Raw genomic sequence first — 22,877 nt, 5'->3', positions numbered from 1 at the left:
ATAAACAGAAGTCATGAGAGGACAATGAACGTATTTAAACTGGATATGCGATAAAGTGATCAGAGACATTGCTTGTTTTTCTGCACCTCATTTTCTATTCAGTTTGTATAAACATCAACGCACATGGCTGTGGCTTTGAACGGTTGACTGACAATCACCTACTCTGTACCTGAGAGTTAATTCTCTCCCAAACTCCCTAAAACACAACTTCTGTATATGCTCTAATACTGATCAATGATTAGTAAGAGATAAACATGTTTAGATATTGAAGTGGGTGGGTGTTTAGATGGATAGTTTGTTCTCCTTTCGTCTACAGAAGTGACAAATAAACTGATGTTTTGGGTTTTTTTTACCTTGCACCACAGGAGTTCTTTGTTTTTACCATTTATATCTTGCTGCGCATCAATGTCCACTAACCACATACGATGCAACTCCGAGATGGATTTGCATCTTCTAACGTCATGATCCGGTTCTGACACTGTGTGTATTCTGTGATGAATGTGAGCTTTGAAAGGCCAAATGGCACTTCCCTGTGTATGTGTATGTGTGTGTGTGTGTGTGTGTGTGTGTGTACAGTCTGTTCCAACTGCAGAGATCTGCTCTATTTCAGAACCTATTGTTTTTTCTTTTTTTTTATTACCAATATACCATATCTGCTGACATCTGAGGTTGATCTGGTATCTCCACCTGACATTCTTGTAGTAACCGAGCAACTCTTCTACAAAAATATGAAAAACAGACTAATTATCAGAGGTGTGAGGGTGTGTGTCTAAGACAAGTTGTGTCATGCTAGATCAATGTCATCAATGTCAGTCAACATCACACACGTTTCTGGTATTAAATATATCAGATGATTGGAAAAAGAAACTGGTTCGAATCTAATCTGAAGCGATTCAATGTTTAAGCCAGATCAGCTGCTGATAAGATGAAATACCTGAGATACTAAGTATATCAATACTGCTCTGATATTTTCCATCAGATAGGTAGATTCTTATTTATTATTTCATACTTTGGGGAGTGAAATGATTTCTGATGTGTAGTAACATGTCAATTTCTTGACAGCTTTTCTTTTATACAACAACAAAAATGTCAATTTAAAAATCAAACGTTAAAATTAGACTACGTTCTGTAATCATGGACCAGTACCCAGGCGTCATCATAGCTTGTTCTCAGCTCTGAGTTTTTCTAAAGATTAAACTGTAAATACACAGTTGAGCAAACATTAATACACTGTGCATTTTAATAACTGCATTAAACAGTACTCACTTCCACAGCAGGAAACATCCTGCTCTTATCTGTCTGAATGAACAAATACCATTACAGGTTTATGCTGGTTTCTGTTGACGTGTAAGGAAGGAATAAAACACTTGGGGTTGTGCTTGCACTTGGGGAAAATCATCAGTGACAGGATGGTGTGAGTGAATATTTTCCAAAAGCATGTCCCAAAGTGTTTTATTGCACTTAAGCCACAGCAACTTGCCAACACTAATATTTTTCATTTATTAAACAATCACAGTCATACTTTTTTTATCCATTTACAGTTACGTTTACTGTTGCGGAACGCCTAACGAAGTTAGTTTCTGTTATCAATTCCATTATAACAGTCATAAACAATCTGTTTTTCCCCCTCTCTCACTTGAAGTTAAGAAGACAAAAAAACTCAGCTTGTTCTGTTACTGCAAATTTGTACATCCTGAAGATTTTGGAAAACTTTGCCTTTGACTGGTACAAAGTGTTGACACTGGAAACTTCTTCCATAAATGCAAAATAAACAACTCCCCACAGAAAACTTCACCATATCAACAATTACACAGATTTGTTTTTGTCTGTATATGTGGAGCATCTGCCATCAGAAGTCCCTGTGTAAATTGTTCATCTAGAATTATATATAAACCTGTGTTTTTTGCTTGCAAGCTATCATCAGAGCTGCTGTTATAGAAAATGAATCAACACCTTCTGACCAATCAGAATCATGAATGCAACAGGGCTCTTATGTAATGGTTTATAATGGCGTTTTATGTTTTCTGTTTCGGTTGATATCACAACGTAAATGTCCTAATTGGTCCAATGATGATCTTTCGTTGATTCCAGGCACTTCTGATTGATTTCTACTGGGATTCAAAGGCGTCCTACAGGAATCTATTGCTCTCTCATTCCTTTGAGACTGCTCTAGGACACCTTTGTGTTGAAATGCTGTAGTTTTTGCATTTTCCAAAGGCCCTGTGGTATTCATATCTGTATTTCAGACTGTCTGTAAGAAAGCTAATAAATATAGCGTTCATAGTCTAGGTTTCACATATAGCTTTCACCGCTAAATACGTTTTACACAACTTTGTTTCATAACACACTAAATCAGGAATGAGTGGACTTTAAACTTTACAGCCATCGGATACTAACTGGAATATGTTTATTGGAAACTATTACGCCAATTCCCATTTTCAGCAAGGAGGACGCTTAGATGGTTTGTATGGGACACTCACTAAGAAACATTTGGGTTGAACTGACTCATGAAATCGGCCAAATAAAGGTTGATGGGGTGGTACCATCAAGGTACCTTATCTTATGTACCTTTAGTGTCTTTTACCTTGGAACGTGCATGTGCTGTACCTTTGGAGTAAAGCTTTAAAAAGCCATCAGTGGTCTTTAAGGCCTAATTATGTGTCTTAAATTCATTTTAAATGTGAAAGATGTGGTAAGTGTAAGGTGGTACCTAACATTTCAAAGAACATATTTCATAAGCATATTACCAGCCGTGGTTACACAGATTATGGCCCTGTCACATCCTGTTCCTTCAATTCATGGAAACTAGGAAGGAACTGTCTGTGTATTTAAACCTTTATCTTTACATCACATGTATTTATTTTGGAGCATGTAAGTGTTTGTGTGTGTCCACAAGGATGGGAATATATGACCGTTTTGACTGTTTATTTTTAAAAGAAAAACTGCTTTTATTTAAAAAAAAATAAAAATAATTAGCTGCATTCCTAATTATGTCAAAGGGAGGTCCTCATGAAGATAGTAAAACCAGTGTGTGTGTGTGTTTGTGCTTACTGCGTAGGCGTTCAATCACAGTTTATGATTAAAGAAAAGTGTTTTTACATTCAGTAACATTTCACACGACAACAACACATTCAAGACATTCAACTTAATCTTATTTTATTATAACAGAACCATCTACAATGTCTCTAAGTAAATGGCGACCTTCGTAAAACTAAATGAGGCTTCCTAATGCTGACCTGCCAATATCCCTCACATTCACTGACTGAGGTAAAGTTGTGATGACGCAAACACTGCCAGTAATTCAGATGACTTACAGCTGAGCTGTTCCGGGAACTGAGCCGCGCACCCTCCGCTCTACAACGTCAGCCGACAGCGCTACGGAGGGAGGGGGGAAGATGCGGAACAGCCAACCGACTCGGGGCCATAAACACAGGCGCATACAAGCATGCTGGCTTTAAGCCCCGCCTCTTGATACCTCTTCGATGTTCTGATTGGATGTCATCCCGCCCTCGCGCGGCAATTCCTCAAAGACCTGTCAATCACCGTGGAGTTGGGACGGTACAGCCCCTTACAGACAGACCGCTACAGACTAATGTTACTGCTGCTGCTGTAAAGTTAACAGAACTCGGGTGTCGTTTAGTTGTTCCGTCTGTTCGTAAGGCTCTCTCTCACACACACACACAAATATCAGGTTTGAATACGTTTTTTTTGACGGAAGTGTCCACGGAGGAGTCGCTGCACTTTAACGAGTTTTTTTCCTGCACCTTTTTTCAAGCCACATCCATAGAGGGTAAGTAGCGACATCCGAAAAACCACCGCATTTCAGGCAGTCTGCTTCTTTAACTTAATAACTCACTCGCTGATACAAAATATGAGCATTTTTACATCTTTAAAATGGTTTTATTGTGTTTAAAAATCGAAATACGTTTAATTAAAGACCATACCGTGTGTATAAACATGTCAAAGTTGGACTCATGTCAGTGCCAGAGTGTCAGTGTAGCCGAAATGCTCATAATTAATTATTTAAATATTACAGTTAGCATGTGCTTTAAAAATCTTAACCACTTTATACACACAGGAATGTCTTAAAACATGGTTCTGTTTCTGTAAGGTTGGCTTTTTTTTTTTATTTCCACCTTTATGCAGTGCAGTAGATATCTTATAGGTATAGATATCAGGGCTTAAAACCACATATTGTTATATTTATTATTATTATTATCATTATTATTATTATTATTATTATTATTATTATTATTAATAGTAATAATAAAGTAATATGTAATAATGTAATATAAATAATATTAAATCTTATATTGTGCAGAGAGACTAAATATCTTAACATTTTTAGACATTATCCCAAAATCTGCTAATTGAAATCAAACACTTTTACACACATTTGCTTGTACAAAAAAAACAAAACAAAAGCAAACCACGTGACATGCCTAACCGCTGCATAAATTATGCAGATCTTTATAAATATTTCATAACATGTGCTATAAGCAAGCAGAAATGCGCGCTTTTTTGTCTCTCTAACTCCTTTTTTTTTTTTTTTTTTTCTTTTTTTTTTTTTTTGAGGTCACCAGGGGGTAGTCCCTCATTAAATACCCTCCCATGACGTCACAGCTTCCAGTATTTGGACCGAGGGAATCCTCGCGCGCGCTTGTTTATCGCCCGGTCCTCGTGCTCCTCCGTTTTCGGTTTTGGTCACTCATAGTATTTTAGGGGACTTTTATTTTACATGGCTACTTTAGCGTGACCGAGCAGAGTCGAGATGGCTGGAATTTTTTATTTTTTTTTGGTCGTTGTTTTAATCAGAGTCATGCTGCTCTCACGTGCTGCTCTTTCTATTTCCCGCTTGTGAAGGTGTGGGTGGGTGGGGGGTGTGTGTGTGTTTTAATTCAAGTGTGCCAGTAGTGTTTTGTTATATCTCATCAGATAAACAGATCTATTCTGGTTATCTTAACATTTCCAGTTATTGTTAAAATGTACACGGGGATGGTCTGATGGTTAGAGACGTAACCCCGTGTCCGTGGCTGGGCGACTGATGGTTAGAGGCGTAACCCCGTGTCCGTGGCTGGACGACTGATGGTTAGAGGCGTAACCCCGTGTCCGTGACTGGGCGACTGATGGTTAGAGGCGTAACCCCGTGTCCGTGGCTGGGCGACTGATGGTTAGAGGCGTAACCCCGTGTCCGTGACTGGGCGACTGATGGTTAGAGGCGTAACCCCGTGTCCGTGGCTGGGCGACTGATGGTTAGAGGCGTAACCCCGTGTCCGTGGCTGGGCGACTGATGGTTAGAGGCGTAACCCCGTGTCCGTGGCTGGGCGACTGATGGTTAGAGGCGTAACCCCGTGTCCGTGGCTGGGCGACTGATGGTTAGAGGCGTAACCCCGTGTCCGTGGCTGGGCGACTGATGGTTAGAGGCGTAACCCCGTGTCCGTGGCTGGGCGACTGATGGTTAGAGGCGTAACCCCGTGTCCGTGGCTAGGCGACTGATGGTTAGAGGCGTAACCCCGTGTCCGTGGCTGGGCAACTGATGGTTAGAGGCGTAACCCCGTGTCCGTGGCTGGGCGACTGATGGTTAGAGGCGTAACCCCGTGTCCGTGGCTGGGCGACTGATGGTTAGAGGCGTAACCCCGTGTCCGTGGCTGGACGAGTTATGGATAGAGACGTAACCCCGTGTCCGTGGCTGGGCGAGTTATGGATAGAGACGTAACCCCGTGTCCGTGGCTGTGCGACTGATGGTTAGAGGCGTAACCCCGTGTCCGTGGCTGGGCAAGTTATGGATAGAGGCGTAACCCCGTGTCCGTGGCTGGGCGACTGATGGTTAGAGGCGTAACCCCGTGTCCGTGGCTGGGCGACTGATGGTTAGAGGCGTAACCCCGTGTCCGTGGCTGGGCGACTGATGGTTAGAGGCGTAACCCCGTGTCCGTGGCTGGGCGACTGATGGTTAGAGGCGTAACCCCGTGTCCGTGGCTGGGCGACTGATGGTTAGAGGCGTAACCCCGTGTCCGTGGCTGGGCGACTGATGGTTAGAGGCGTAACCCCGTGTCCGTGGCTGGGCGACTGATGGTTAGAGGCGTAACCCCGTGTCCGTGGCTGGGCAAGTTATGGATAGAGGCGTAACCCCGTGTCCGTGGCTGGGCGACTGATGGATAGAGGCGTAACCCCGTGTCCGTGGCTGGACGACTGATGGTTAGAGGCGTAACCCCGTGTCCATGGCTGGGAGACTGATGGTTAGAGGCGTAACCCCGTGTCCGTGGCTGGACGACTGATGGTTAGAGACGTAACCCCGTGTCCGTGGCTGGCACGTAGGTCTATACGTAGGTCTATCTTGACTTTCGTTTGAAACGTACACAGAGACGTCCCTCAATGCTGTAGCTATAGTGCGAGCTTCCGAGCTTTTTCCCACGCCTGCTGCACTACACACATCACCCGAGGTGCCGTCCGTAGAACGGTTTCACTAGGCGGATTAATTATCATACACGGATGACCGATGAGTGATCTTTTCTAAATCAGAAAACACTGACGGAAATGCACAGGCATAACTTTCACGGTTACACATACTGAGAGAAAGTAAAGACACTAGTCAGACTCAAATAATAGCTTTTAAATGTGATGCGAGAACAGAACGCTACATCTCATCGTCGTAACGTTGACCAGCAACTTGCTGACTTGGTCGAGGGCACAAACGTGATGTGCTAGAGATCTAGCTTGCCATACGTTATTATATTACATTAGCTATCTTTTTTTTTTTTTTTTTTAAAAGCTTACTCAGTTTGGTTTCAACCAAATCATGGTACTGGACATCACACTAGAGCTTTAGGATCAGGCTGGATTTCTGATTTATCCCCCCTGCTTAAACAATCAGAATTGTTTCTGAAGCTCCTACTTCTTTTTACGACGTGAAAGGACGTTTTAGGTCGGATAAAATGCTCATGATAAATCCAAGAAGTTCTCGAAGAAGTGGGAAGTGGACCTCAGGTTTGAGTGCGTGTGGCGTTGTGGCAGTAAACATGAACTTGAAACTTCAGTTCAAAGATCAGTTTACATAATAATTGCGATTGTGACAGATAAGTAACATGACAGAAATGTAACACAACACAAATAGAAAAGATCAGTAACACAAACACACACAAGTTTATTTAAGACTTTTAGACATTTCTATCCATAACTCTATCTCTGCCTACATCTTCACTTCTTTTCCTCTTTTACTTGGGCACCGAAACAATGAAGGGGAGTTGAATAAGTTCAGTGTGTTTTTCATTTCACACTAATTGGTGAGCCTGCAGTATGAGGAAATGGTTACTGGAATAGGCAGCTCTGGCACACTTTCATTGCCAGAGCTATAATTAAAGTTGCACTACAGGATGTCCCAAAATACATGCCTTGAAAAGGCGCGTAGAGACAGGTGACAAATGAAAACAGAGCCACCAGGTTTTCCCTTATGCTCTAAAAAGAATGTACTTTATTTTGCTCAGCACACTTCTAAACCTTTGTCCTACAGTGAGGGGCGTGGTCTCTTGGATGACTCCGCCCACATCCACAGGGCCCGAGTGCTCACTTTAATGGTTTGATGAGGATTTAAATCATCAATCACCAGATCCTGATCTAGTCGAACACTTGGGAGATTTTGGAGCGACGTGTTAGATAGCGCTCTCCGTCACCATTCTCAAAACACCAGCCGAAGGAAAATCTTTTGGAAAATACTGTTTATCGCTGCAACACAGTTTCAGAGACTTGTAGCATCTATACCAAGGTGTACTGACACTGTCCTGTAGCTCATGGTCGCTTACTAAGGAACTGTAAGTTGGCTTTTCCTTTAATTTGTCACTCGTCTGTATGTAGTTTGGCTTTATAATGATGTCGGTATCTAGATTTGGTTTTGCTCATTGTCTGTATGATTCGTCGTCTTTATGTAATGACTTCATTAGAAATAAGTAGAAATTGATTATATAAAGTATATTATAGAAAGAAATGGACAGTGTTTCACTAAAGAAGTGCCTTTCTACCAAGTATTCATGCAAGACTTTAACACACCCGTAGTCCTTTTATTACAGCTGTGCCAGAATATTACGGGAGTTTAATAAGGATTGCGAACCTCTCGGAGGTGATTTGATCACATTTACTCTGTAAACAGTGAATGAGAAAATGAAACTCTCCCAAGTCATTTCACGGCATTTAAAATGAGTGCATGTGTTCAGCGCTCGTTTTAGAAAAGAACATTGTGTACTTATCACGTCTGTGCGGTAGAACAAGGCCCTACCAGCAGACTTCACATCTGTGACACTAATAAATCCGTCATGCCTGTGAACAGAGAATTCAACTGATTCACTAAGTGTAGGCTTATTAAAGTTATTTCCTTTGTGCAAGATCTTTCCCCAGCTTCCCCAGACATCTCCCACTGTGTTTTGTAACCGCAGACTGAATACTATGCCAGATCATTTCATCACATACACTATACAGCCAAACGTTTGTAGACACCTGACAGTCATACTCGTATATTGCTCCCTTTGCTGTTAGAATAAGCTCCACTCTTCTGGGAAGGCTTTATGATCGGTTTTGGAGCGTGGCTGTGGGGATTTGTGTTCATTCAGCTACAAGAGCATTAGTGAGATCAGACACTGATGTTGGGATGTCGAGGAGGTCAGGGGTGCAGTCGGCGTTCCAGTTCATCTCAAAGGTGTTGAGTGGGGCTGAGGTCAGGGAGGTGCAGGACACTCGAGTTCTTCCACTCCAACCTTAACGCACCATGTCTTCATGAACCTCGCTTTGTGCACAGGGACATTTTCATGCTGGGGGTTTGGGCCTCTAAGGCATTCTAAAATTGCCAACTTTGTGCCAACATATAGGTGTGATGAAATGATGAAACATTTCTATCCTGATGGGCATGGTCTCTTCCAGGATGAGGGCATGAAGGTTTACTGAACGGTTTGACGAGGATGAAATTGATGTAAATCTTACAGAATGGAATTTCCTTCGCAGTCACAAGATCTCACCCCAGTTAAACAACTGTTGGAGGTTTTGGAGTGATGTGTCTATATCTTTATCTGTATCTTTTGAAATGACATTATTTGTCCCTCATTGAAGCTGCTGTGGCAGGCGGTGGTGGCCAGGCACCTTAGTGAAACTCACTGAAACATTTTGTTGTTTTTTTTTTCTTTGTCACCCGGCTGTATGTGCTGAGCGTGTTTTAATGTGTGATTGATGAATCAGCACTAATGCTCTCGATATAAGAGGAACACAATGAAATAGTTCGTTCATGGCTCCTGTGAGTTCTTTTTTTTTTTTTTTTTTTTTCTTTCAGCGAGCTGAAAATGTCGAGCTGTCTTTCTCTCTGCGGTCTGATTTCATATAACCTCAATCTTAGCCTCAATTGGAGTGCCACGCCTCTCGGATAAACCATGCTGTGACTGAAAAAAAAAAAAAACCCTAGGCCTCATGTATGAGTTATGTAATGCTCTTACGGTTGCAAATTCACAAGAATTCTCACGAAATGTAACAAAAGTTACGGTAAGGTTTTAGTGGTTGGATTTTTTTTTTTTTTCCGTTTCATATGAAATCCAGCAAAAACCTTTGTTGCTCAGTGGGGATTATACAAAAACAACACTGATGAGGAAAGATAAAAGTCTGAGAATTAGTCAGTTTAACAGGTGTTTGAGGTCGAGACTTTGTGATTTGATCATGACTGATACTACAACCTGTTAAACAATGAAAATGAGAATGATGGTGAGAGATGTTAGCATGGCTGCTTAGAAATATGTAATTTTGCAGACTTTGAGTATGTTATATTGAGTTTGCGTTACAGTACAGTCGTGTTGAATTTTGGAATCCAGTTAGTCAGAAGGTGCTGATTAACGCAAGGGATAACAGATACTAACTTGTCTCACGGGCATTCTACAACATTAAGTGTAACTATAAACAGATGAAAAATGGGATTCTTTAATAAATTTAAAAAATTGGAATTGCTGTGGTGCAAAAGGAATAAAACGCTTCTGGACGTGCTGTTATTTTAAAATAATCAACTTCACACCTCCCTGATTGAGGTTTTATTCTTTACAAAGCAACTGCTGTAATAATTTAACCTCTTAAACCTCCAGATCAGTATTTAACCACAAGTGTGTGGAAAGTATCGGCTGTATACTTGTATTTCACACAAGTATGTCTAAGTAATGATTAACAGAATGCAAATTTGACATGACGATGTGTGTTACGTAACGCAACCTGACGTACAAACATTCCCCAATGGCTGTGGTTGCAGCAGTGTGTGATTCACAAAGAGCCGTGAATTGTACCGATTTTTATTCATTTATTAGGAGTAATGCTTACATCGTGATAAAATGAAACCATGGCTTGTGCAAAATCTTTAAATAATTTGGATAAGTTTGCTTTAATTGTTTTTTTTTTTTTTCTTTTCTTTTCTTTTTTTACATATAGGTCAAGCTTCTGCTTATTGGTCCGGTGCACTTGGTATTGGTGGACTCACCGAAATTTCCCCTTTTACCTTTTGAGCCATTTTTATCTGTGTATGCATCTGTTGCTGGATATGTAAATGAGATAAGTAATGGACGGAGCAGAAAAACTGGTTCATGTCGTCCATTTCAGTGAGAATGTTTGATTTGATTTACAAATTACGCCTTCGCACAACAAAGTGCAAGATGTACTTTCGACTGTAAATAAATTTGTATATACTGTTTGTATGCAGATGCTGAGAACTTTTCTTAACTTTAATTCAAGTGCGTAAGGCCCCTGGACTTGCTGATAGATCTGACATTTTTAAGGTATAATATCGTGGATGGTGTAGCAAAGCAAAGATGACCTGCATACATATTTGTCGATAAGTAACTCTTGTGCTGGTGACCAAATTGTACGCTGCAGTGGAAGTTCCCTGCACACTTCCAACCCACATAACCTCAACAGAGACCTCAGTAATTAGAAGGGAAAGCTCCAGATTGTGCAGGAAGTGAGTAAAGACCAGTTTAGAGATACGAGAGCTGGGCTGTCCTATTCTTACAGCAATCTGCTGCTCCATTTCTGTGTAACAGTCTTGCGAAACTTCTCGCACTTTTAGGAAACCAAGAGTCCCAGCTATCAGCTGTTATTCTCACTATTGTTGTGATGATGCGTCGCTTTTGCCTTTTGCTGAAACGAAATAAATTTGATGTGCACTGATGTGTAAGGTTTCTGTTTTGTTTTTGGCAGTTTCTCGTTTAATGTTTGAAGCCAAGAGTTCATATTAGATGATTTGAATTTGAAAGATGATTCTTCCTCATTTTTCAGATTTCAAATAGTACAGTGTTCTGAACTGGGATTTAAGTTCTGCTAAAAGCTTAATGACAACCTTACGGTTTGTACAAATACCGATCAAATATATCTAATAAAAATTCCACTCTATTCGTATACACCGATCAGCCGTAACATTAAAACCACCTGCTTAATATTGTGTACGGCCCCCTTGTGAAGCCAGAACAGCTCTGACCCTTCGAGACATGGACTTCACAAGACCTCTGAAGGGGTGCTGTGGTATCTGGCACCAAGACGTTAGCAGCAGATCCTTTAAGTCCTGTAAGTTGCGAGCTGGGGCCTCCATGGATCGGACTTGTTTGTCCAGCACATCCCAGACCCAGTCATCCAGCTATCACAGTTTTGCCCTTATTAAAGTCACTCAGTTTCTTACGCTTGGCCATTTTTCCTGCTTCCACCACATTCGAGAACTGAGTGTTCACTTGCTGCCTAATACATCTCACCCCTTGACAGGTGCCATTGTAACGAGACAATCACTGTTCTTCACTTCACCTCTCAGTGGTTTTAATGTTATGGCTGATCCATGTACATTAACATATGAATCACCCAGCATTGATTATTTTTTAGTAACAAGGTTTTATTCCACTTCTGTATAGTCCACTTATACACACAGCAATCTGCCAACCATTAAAATGTTTTAAATATAAAGAATGACATAATATTTTTTTTAATCCATTTGCAGTTACATTTAATGTTGTAGAACGTCCGTGAAACAAGATAGTTCCTGTTATCACTATTGTTATAGCAGCTATATACCATCATTTCCTCGGCAGCTTCTTCTTTTTTTTCACTCTCACAAACAGCTTGTTCCCAAGAAACTGCAAAAAACAACGGCCTGAAGCCTTTTCGACTAATCAGAAAACGTAACTGTTACAAAGCTCTGACACCAGAGACTCCTTCCATAAACATTACACAAACAAATACGCCAAGAGCATTAATATAAACCTGTGATTTCCCTACTGCCCGAGCTATAATAATTTATAGAAAAGTATTCAGCACTTTCTGACCAATCAGATTTGAGAATTCAACAGCGCCATGGTGGAAATATCAATGAAATGGTGCAACAAAGGAATCCACTGTAATAAACAGGCTTTTATTTTTAACGCAAACTTTGAGTGGCTTTATGGATTCTACAGAAGGGGGAAAATGTGTGTGTGTGGGAGTGTGTATGTGAGAGAGGGGGATACAGATGTAATTGCAACTACGGAGTAGGAGGTGTGAGACAAAGGGATGAGATCAGAGACATTGTGTCACCAGCCCATGTGTCTGATAGAAAAGGAAAATGAGCCAGAGGTCAGTGCAGGGAATACGTGGTGAAAGGTAGTGAACTGAAATGGTTATACGAGTGTGTGTGCAACTCATCTGATGCATGAACATTTTCACCAGCTGCAAAAACACTTTGTTTTTATAACGTACATGTAGATTTTAGTTTATTGGTCTAGATGAACCATTTGAGACAATACTATGAGTATTCTGTTTGAATAAAAGTAAGTATTTTTACAGGCAAGCAGTATAAGTAGAGTAGTGCAGTAGTGCACTCGTCTGTTCTTTCCACATCTTTGCTTTGGTTTTGTGGTCGTTTTCCAATGATGAGAGTGGCAGCTGAATCTGCTAAACTGCTTCCAGCCCCAACTGGCACACACTTGTGCCTCAGGAGTGTCTAATCTGTTGACCATGTCTCTCTGATCTGCTCTAGTCTACTCTGCTCTCACAAGGTCAGCAAAAAAAAAGCACTTTCATGTCACAGCAAATTGATTTTTATCTCCTTCTTGCCTACACTGACTTATGTAACTGACTTTTTGAAATGTGAAGCCAGATCTCATCTGAAATCTGAGCACTTGGAATGCTTTGCAAGATCATGCCAAACGAGTTATACTTCCTCCATTATTCTGCTTAAAGGGGTACATAATAATTCTGCTTGTATTTCAGTCTTTGTTTTGTTGTAATGTGAACCGAAGCCCATGTGTTCACTTCTGTTAAAAAGTGAGATTCATTACAGCTTAGTCATCGTTTTTGTGTGAGCACGGCTCTGCTTATCAGGTCAAAAAGAGAAATGACTGACTAATTGAAGCAGTTATTATGCAAGGAAGGTCCAAACTGGTTTTTCTGTCACTTCTTGGATCATAGTCACACCTAACCATCTGGCATTTCTCATATTTAGCCTACTTCCAAATAACCTGGCACGCAAATACCTTCAGGGACAACTTCTGAATTCCTTAATCTGGATCTGAGCTGGAGGTGGAAATGAGAAAGTTAAAGCTGAGTTCATTTTTACAGCATGCACAAGAGGATAAGCGCCTCAGCGGCCAAAGTGTGCAGAAGTGTGCTAAGAGCCACGAAAAGGATAGCCGTTGCATAAGTACGTGCTAGCATGTACTGATTTGCGAGTATGTTTTTGTGTGGGTGGATGAGCAAACCTGCGAATGCTGAACAGGATGTGTGTGTGTCGATGGGTAGCAGGATGAGGCAAACTCTCTGACTCTGGGTTTCGAGGTTTTCCTCTGAGAGCGGATGCGCTCGCTGCTGTCTGAGCGGCTGCGATAGATTGGAGCTCTGATGGCAATTGAGCGGCTTGGATGTAGCGTTTCTTTCTGAGTAGGCCGTTTCCTCTCAGCGCTGCTGGTGAAGGTTCAGAAAGATGCCACATCTGCTAGAGTGAGCTGACTAATCTATTTCCCTTAATAAGCATGTAAAACTGCACTGCTTTAAGAGGACACTGAGCTTGTTTATGGCCAAATGAGTTTGCGTTTCTTAGAGGATATCAGATTTCACATGATCAACATGAGAGTAGAAGTATAATATGATCTTCCTGCTTCACGTCACATTGCTAGTTCAGATCTCCTCTATCTCTTACGCTTAATGATCACCCTGGATGTGTATACACTTACATACTCGTGCATAGATGGTTTCGTTTTTTTTAATTCTTTTTGTTGCTTTTAATTGTTTTCTCATTTTATTGAAATGCAATTTTCTTCCATTTTTTTCATGTTGTTGTTGCTGTAGCTCTGTGATGATGAATTCATCAATTAAGGTCTTTCCTGCTTTTTCGTACAAGCAAATATGAACACAAATTGACCCCTGGGCATTAAATAAAGTTTATTCAGTTCAGCTTAGTTTAGTTCAGTTAACTTCAGTTCATTAAATTAGACTCACTGTAATTAAATTAGCTTGATTCAGTTTAGTTTAATTCATGTGAAGTCATTACAATTCATTTTATTTCATTTTAGTTCAGTTCAGGTCAGTAGAGTTCAAGTCTAGTTAGCTTAGTTCAAGTGAATTACATTTCATTAGGTTCAGTTCAGTGCATTTAAATTTAATTCATTTCCATTCAGTTTGATTCTAGTTCAGTTCAATTCAGTTCATTTGAATCATTTTAGTTCAGTTTAGTTTGATTCAGCTGAACTGTATTCAGTTCAGAGTAGTCAGATGAAATGCAGTGAATTATTATTATTATTATTATTATTATTATTATTATTATTATTATTATTATTATTTGAACCAGTTAGGACAATCTTAACTTTGTAGTGTTTTGGAACGCTTTCCCCAATTCGCCTCAGTACGGTTTAGTTCTGAATTCTTCAATGAAATTACACTCGGTTCAGTTCATTAAATTCACTTCAGTCCATCACACTGCTCTCTGTGTCTCTTTCTCTCCGTCAGGTCAGCATGGCCCAGTGGAACCAGTTGCAGCAGTTGGAGACACGCTACCTGGAGCAGCTGTACCATCTGTACAGTGACAGCTTCCCTATGGAGCTCCGCCAGTTTCTTGCTCCCTGGATCGAGAGTCAGGACTGGTGCGTAGCCGATGACTAACACTGTCCTCCAATTAAGTATACACCATTTATTTTGTTGAACATGACGTGTAGCCCACATTCATGACGTATCTATAAAAATGTACTTCCTTGTTCCTTAAATCTTTATTAGCAGCTGAATCCGTGCCACCATTGAGTGAATGCGGAGAAATGTAAGCAGCACACGGTTAGTGGCCTAAAATAGGGATGGACAAAAGTATCATCTCCTTCACGAACTTGAAGACATTTCTCCAATTCATGATATATGGGTTTGCAAAACAACTGCCAGCAAAACAGTTGCTGTAAAACAGTGTTGCATAAAAAAAAAGTGTCTACAAAAATAAATTACTTTAAACTGAAAAGGATTTTTAAAACAAAAAACAAGAATTTATAATTGTATAATTTATTTTATTACAGATTTATGAATTTTTTATTATAAAATAAAATTCAAGCAAATAATAAATTAAAAACATATATTTAAACAATAACTATAAAACATAAATTTTTATCATTTTAAAGGTTCAGTCCAAAATTGTTTCTTTGAATTCAGCTACTCACGGTCAGTCTGTAATTGTAATTGTTCTATTTAAAACAAAAATAGAAAAAGATATGACACCTGCGGTATCTCAGAAAAGTGGATTGTGACACAATTTTTCAAGATATCAATATTATATCATATTGCCCAGCTCTAATCTAGAATTATTGACATTACTTAGGTGTATTATGAAGAAGTGTATCACAACTAGGATTATCTCTAATGACGTGCAGTATATGTACGCTTCTGTTATTGTTAACAGATTTAATACGAACATGAATGGAGCAGGACATGATGTACCTCAGAGCAGTGACTCCCAGGCCCAGGGTTACATCTCGCTCCCATGTGTAGTGTGTGTTTCTATAAAGCTTTCACACATCTACTGGGTGGATGACGTGTCAGTGACTGAGGTGTGAGGCCGTTTCTGTGGTGTCAAGAACACTGAGGAGTTATTTCTCAATAACGATGCTTTCTGGTAAATAAGGACACAGGAATTACAGTCAGAAGCCTTGTATGTAAATATGAGGAGCTAGATTAGACTGTGAATCCTAAGTAATGTGTTTCAGCCTAAAATCGGGGCGCCACATACCATGTGAAATGAACCGTGCGTAGCTGAAACTGACATTCGTCGTAACTAAACTTTGATCACACATACTGTATAAAGTCTTGCTGTTATGAGGTTTTCTGAAGGGAAGTCTGTTGATGGATTCCACTTTCCCTTAAATTGACATGTTTGTGGGCGGAGACATCCATCATCTGTGGGCACAGTACACCTTGGACACATCAATATACAGAGTATTACAGTTAATTAGGAGGCAGATGGAAATGGCATAAATGGAGTTTTCCACTCTTTCAGTCTTTCACTCTGAACCTCATTTCCTCCGCAGGGCGTATGCAGCCAATAAGGAGTCTCACGCCACGCTGGTGTTTCATAACCTGCTGGGAGAGATCGACCAGCAGTACAGCCGCTTCCTGCAGGAGAACAACGTCCTTTACCAGCACAACCTGCGGCGCATCAAACAGCACCTGCAGAGCAAGTACCTGGAGAAGCCCATGGAGATCGCTCGCATCGTCGCACGCTGTCTGTGGGAGGAGCAGAGACTGCTGCAGACCGCCACCACTGCTCAGCAAGTACGCACACACACACACACACGGCATTTTGACACACACTATAACTCTTATGTTTCGATTCGGTCATAAAACTAATGTGTAATGTAATGTAGTATTCAGTAGTAAAGGTGGGCGATATGGGATAAAAATCATATGATACTGATACCGGAAACGTATTCAAGATACATTTGGAGGAAAAAGGCAAAACAGCTCTCTCTTTTATAGCTAAAAATAACATTTTTTTTGTCTACTTCATTTTGTCCTAAGTGTACACAAACTTTTCCACAATACTTAGGTTTGCTAACAGAGTGGCAACAGAGCATGCTGGAGTTCAGTAATTCAATATTTTTTTAACGTTTTATTTAAGCTAAATTATTTAACATGAAAAGGGAGGTTGTTGTAAATCTTTCCAGATGACCATAAAAATACTGCCGTTTCATCAGAAGTAAGATGACTGAAGATTCAGGAGACCAAGAGCCAGGTTAAAACAAAAGAGATGGTTTACTGCGTGCACAAAGACAACATGGGCGCTCTGTAGTCTAAACAAAAGTTGGACACAGCTGGCTTTTATACTGATGTGTATGTGCAAAGGACACACTCTAGACCATATAGTTAATGCCCAAGGCTAAGATAACAGAAAAACATGAACAGGGACAAAAACATCATGACCCTAGGAACAGACACGTGTACATCGTGGGTGAACAAAAACACGTACAGAAATCACATTAAATTGAATTGATTTTAAAGTATTAAATCATGGAGCTATTAACTAAATAATTACTAGAAAATAATCCCGCAAGGTCAAATAAAGCTTTCGAAACAAAACATACGAGGGTGAGTCAGATGAAAACCTTCAAAGTGTGACACTCATTAAGCACTGGAACACTTGCACTGAATAAAATGGAGATTATGTAGAAAAAAAGAGAACTTTCATGACACCAATTTGCAGGACACAGCACAAAATGTATTTAAAAAAAAAAAATAAAGCAGGTTCTTAGTAAACTCACTTTCGTATATTATTTTAATGTTCTGTCAGCTGCTTGTAGCTGTGAGGAGCAGTGGAGCTGGTGTGTTGTGACATGATTTATCACAATACTGATATCATCTCATCCTATCAGCCAGCTCTGTTCTGCAGCACAGCATTGCGTCTCTGTGTTTTGGCAGAATGAACAGTTTTATAATGACGTTGCATTTACAGCCATCGATAACAAAACCTCAGTGATATAGTGTTTGTGAGTTTCAAATAACCGCCAAACAAGATGTGGCGTTTGGCTGAATACAAGTGGGGAAACAATAAAATTCAGTAATTTAAGGTACATTTTAAAGCTGCTACTGTAAGATCAAAGGTAGGGGTCTAAGGGATAACCATCGCTAAGCAGCAAGCAGAACATGACGTGTTTTACTTTAGCATTTGTTTTATTTTCCTAAAATGCCTTGAATCAGATGTTTGAAAGTGATTTGCCCCAGAGCAGAGCAGCAGCAGAAGTTTTGCTCTCTTTTCTCCACAGGATGGCCAGGCCGCTCAGCACAGCGGGACAGTGGTGACGGAGAAACAGCAGCTCCTGGAGCACAGACTGCAGGACATCAGGAAGAAAGTGCAGGTGTGTCACTGTGAAACTTCATCAAATAGAGTGGTTCTCATTAACAACCAGATTAGCACGATGAACTAGAATGAGTCATTAGCATGATGAATTAGAACGAGTCATTTGCAAGTCATCTTAGTAATTGCTACAGATGTTAGTAAGGCCACTTATTCAGCTGATTGGTTCAAAGTAGGTGCTCCGTGGCATGCTACGTGTGGTTTACTGTAATACTCAAATCCAGTTCTAAAAAGACCTGCAGCTCAACTCTTTAATTATTGGCACCCTTCAAGTAAAGGGCAAAAATAATAGTATAAAATGATAACAGTCATTACAATTGAAAATTTTCACTCTGAAAATGGCATACCTATCATTCTTGTAAGAACTTATGTGTATTTTCTATTAAAAATAAATGTAAAAATGTCACCCCTGTGTAGTAATTACCAAATTGCCTTGTTGATCTGCACAACAAACTTAGACAAAAGACATAAAGCATATAAGCAGTTAAAAATGCCATTAAGCACAAACAGTGCCATAACAAAAAGCTTTAAAAAAAAAAAAAAAAAAAAAAAGCCAAAATATGTTAAATATTGAAAAAAGAGGTTTAGTGAGATTCTATCACTGAGACATTTCACCAAAATAATAATAATAATAATAATAATAATAATAATAATAATAATAATAGTGTTTGTGTTGTCTTTTCTATTGGAATGCACAGAGTTTGACAAGAAGTAATTCCATTGTGTAGAAAACATTGTTGGTGTCATGCATGAATTAAGCCAAGTAGTTGAAGTAAAGGCTTGGCCTCGAAAAAGGATTTGATGGTATTCTATCTCAATCTTGACTTTGCCTTGACCATCTTAAGATTCTGTCTTGACTCAATGGTGGTCTTGACTACAGAATTATTATTATTATTATTTTTTAAATGTATGTTCATTTCCATGAAGGGTGCCAATAATTGTGCAATTAAGTGTAATTAACCGACTGTAATTAACTGATCATGCTGAATCAAGTGTGTTGGAAGAAGCGAAACAATAATGTAGAGTGCAGGGCTTCTCTTAGAAGTGGCTCTTCAGGATCAGTGTGGATCAGTACATGTTGGTTGATAGTGTCTCAGGTTCTCACTCGATTGCATTTCAGGATATGGAGCAAAAAATGAAGATGCTGGAGAACCTACAGGATGACTTTGATTTCAACTACAAGACTCTGAAGAGTGCAGGAGGTGAGAATCACACGTTTCATGCTTTAGGGCTAGTTTCTTCAGACCAAGGTGCTAAAGGTTTTCATCACGTTTTGCTCCGTGCCTGCGTCAGTAATCTGAACTTCACATGTGGATTCTTTAATGCTGTGATCTGGCTTAACTCTTTGTTCATAGCTCTGTTGATGTCATTTCCTCTTTAAACTAATTGTTATTGGCTCCTTTCAGAGCTGTCCCAGGACCTGAATGGAAACAGCCAGGCTGCAGCCACCAGACAGAAGATGGCCCAGCTGGAGCAGATGCTGAGCGCCTTGGATCAGCTCAGGAGGGTGAGATACACACACTCTCGCACAGTGTTGCATTTGGGTTATTTAGTTGCGCTCAGGTTTTGTGATGCATCTACGGAGAGTTGGTGATAAACAGAGCATTGTGTCTTTGTTCTTCTCGCAGCAAATCGTGACTGACATGGCAGGGCTGCTGCAGGCTATGGACTTTGTGCAGAAGAATCTGACTGATGAGGAGCTAGCTGATTGGAAGAGGAGACAGCAGATTGCCTGCATCGGAGGACCTCCCAACATTTGCCTGGACCGGCTAGAGACATGGTACATATGCTGCACATTCGCTCTGACAAATTACTTCAAAATCTATTTATTTATATTTATATGAATGAGACTATAATTTTATACTGTTACAGACAGGCCAGTAGCTCTATACGATGCATTTGTACCACGTAAACTACAGACAGTGAAAACTGTCACTTTCTTAAGAAAAGAAAACAAAGATATGAAATTTTAATTTATTGTATTGCTTCATATTGGTTTTCATCTATTTACTCACAGCAATCTGTTCATTTCACCAATGTTTACCTTTCTTAAACGTTTCAAATCCACATGAATTTTTCATGTTCAGCTCGCCTTTACACAGAAGTCAGTCTCTCTCGTTCTTTTTCTACGTCTGGTGATACAATGGTTACTTAACCAAAATGTATAGACAAAGTTTGTTTTGATAGAATAACTAAAAGTAGAACATGGGATTCAAATCTGTTACGAAAACCCGAATAGGAATGGTATTTCAGCAGTGAAATTTGTTCTGGCAGCCCTACAGCACACACACATAAGCCCTGTGGTGATGTAACGTGATAAATAAATCTGAAAATCAGTAAATCATTAACATTATGCTAACTCAAGGGATAATATCGCTCTTTTTTTTTTTTTTTTTTTTTTTTTTTTCTCTTTCATTTGGCCTACTTTTTAAAGGACAGACATGCCAGAAATAATCAATGGAAAATCACTGGCAGGCTAATACTGGTTCTGGTACTCACTGGTTGCTGCTAATACGGAAATCTCACTGAATCTGATTTCACATGATTAAACAACTGGTTAAGGAAGGAATAAAACATAATGGGGTGTGCTGTTACAGGAAAATAATCAACAGAATCACACTTCATACTTTTTGTCTATTTATAGTAACATTTTAATGTTGTGGAACGTCCTCAAAACAAGTTAGTTATCATGAAGTTAATAAGAGAAAAAATGCAGCTTGTTGCCAAGAAATAGGGAAACGCAGCTTCCTCTTTCCTGAATACGGCTCGTTACAGTTTTACAGTTTTGACTGTTAGAAAGCACTGACAATGGAGACTCCTTCCATAAATGAAACCATTTTTTAACATTTATGAGTCAACGTATTATTCAGCTTAGATTACATAGTGGTTTCTGCTATACAATTAGTTTACATTAGTTTCTGCTATACAAATCCCTGTGAATTAGTTGTTATAGATACAGTAACCAATTACCTGTGATTTGCCTTACAGCCAGAACTCTGATCCTAGCTGCTGTTATAGAAAATTAATCAACACATTCCGACCAGTCAGATTTGAGAATTCAACAGCGCTGTGGAATAAATAAGAACTAAAGTACATAGAAGTGATGCATTTAAAACCTTTCTGGACACCTTCTTGTTTCCTTCTTGCACAGGCTTGTTGATGGCATTGCATATTGTCTCTTGTGGTGCTGGTGGTGGTGTTTTCAGTCTTTATTTCACTTTATTTATTTATCACTATCACTCTCTTTCAGGATCACATCATTGGCTGAGTCTCAGCTACAGATCAGGCAGCAGATAAAGAAACTGGAGGAGCTCCAGCAGAAAGTGTCATATAAAGGAGACCCCATAGTTCAGCACCGCCCTGCCCTGGAGGAGAAGATTGTAGACCTCTTCCGCAATCTCATGAAGAGGTGCCCCCCCCACACACACACACACACGCACACGCACACGCACACGCAGATACATAAAATCAGGAAGTCAGAGATAAATCATTACACCATTATGCCCCCTTGTGTTGTGTTTGTGTCACTGCAGTGCGTTTGTGGTCGAGAGACAGCCGTGTATGCCGATGCACCCCGACAGACCTCTGGTCATAAAGACAGGAGTTCAGTTCACCAACAAAGTTCGGTAAGAGTCCTTTCAACTCCCACACACACATACACACACACACACCACTGATTGTGCAGGGGAAGAAAATTAGCAAAAAGGAAATGAATGCCCTTTTTTATCTCTCTTTAAGGTTACTGGTGAAATTCCCGGAACTGAATTATCAGCTGAAAATCAAAGTTTGCATCGACAAGTGAGTACATGCTTTGAGTCAGTCTGAGAATAAACCGACATGCACATTACCTGATAATACATTCACTGTTGTCAACTGTGTTTAACTTCAGGGAATCTGGAGATGTTGCAGCCATTCGAGGGTGAGTCTCAGTTGTTTTATGCTTTGTTTGATTTATTTCTCATATTTCAGATTGAAGTATGACAATACTGGCACTAAACTGCATAAATATGTAAACCAAGTGCACAGACTTGTAAATTAAGCTTGTGCTTTGCCCATAGTCTGAGGTCTCCTAGTCATAGGTAACTGTTAACATTCAGCATCTGACATAGGGCCCTATTTTCATGATCAATATGCAGATGGAAAAATAAGATAGGATGGTCAGATAAGAAGACTATATGTTGTTTATATTTTTGTGAGCATTCTCTCAGGTTCAGACAGTAACCCGAAGGCCTTCAAATCCTTTCATTCTCTTTAAAAAGCAAGACTTGGTGGTGTGACATTTTTATAATGATATGTGAATAGATTTCATTATAACGTTGTTAATATAGAAATACCTGGCTATCTGACAGAACGTACCATAAATGTGTTTTCTTCCCAGTTCTTCTTATGCACTTTGTGGGTGTTCACTTATGTGTGTATCTTGGACATTTGTATTTTATATCAGCTAATTCCAGCTAATTTCTCTTTGAGGGTGATAGATTTGGTGAGGTGAGTTATGTTATACCATGTATTTATGAAAGTCCTATACTGTCCTGTT

The 22,877-nt window shown here is 39.9% G+C and overlaps 1 protein-coding gene across 2 annotated transcripts in view; it reads left to right on the top strand.

Moving 5' to 3' along the window:
* The first annotated feature begins 3,549 nt into the window (after window positions 1–3,549).
* stat3 (signal transducer and activator of transcription 3 (acute-phase response factor)) overlaps window positions 3,550–22,877 on the top strand; it is a 30,888-nt gene continuing 11,560 nt past the window's right edge. For both annotated transcript variants that reach the window (XM_053239312.1, XM_026916393.3), the window contains exons 1-11: window positions 3,550–3,790; window positions 14,965–15,098; window positions 16,518–16,761; window positions 18,249–18,341; window positions 19,461–19,542; window positions 19,747–19,847; window positions 19,969–20,120; window positions 21,591–21,749; window positions 21,874–21,966; window positions 22,079–22,138; window positions 22,230–22,259. In XM_053239312.1, the coding sequence (XP_053095287.1) occupies window positions 14,971–15,098; window positions 16,518–16,761; window positions 18,249–18,341; window positions 19,461–19,542; window positions 19,747–19,847; window positions 19,969–20,120; window positions 21,591–21,749; window positions 21,874–21,966; window positions 22,079–22,138; window positions 22,230–22,259 (1,142 nt within the window). In that variant the 5' untranslated portion in view covers window positions 3,550–3,790; window positions 14,965–14,970. The remainder of the gene's footprint in view (window positions 3,791–14,964; window positions 15,099–16,517; window positions 16,762–18,248; window positions 18,342–19,460; window positions 19,543–19,746; window positions 19,848–19,968; window positions 20,121–21,590; window positions 21,750–21,873; window positions 21,967–22,078; window positions 22,139–22,229; window positions 22,260–22,877) is intronic.

The sequence above is a fragment of the Pangasianodon hypophthalmus genome, chromosome 13 (genome assembly GCF_027358585.1).
Source record: "Pangasianodon hypophthalmus isolate fPanHyp1 chromosome 13, fPanHyp1.pri, whole genome shotgun sequence".
Lineage (NCBI taxonomy): Eukaryota > Metazoa > Chordata > Actinopteri > Siluriformes > Pangasiidae > Pangasianodon > Pangasianodon hypophthalmus.
The sequence above is the reverse complement of the archived record's forward strand: the minus strand, read 5'-3'. Positions and strand labels throughout refer to the sequence as shown.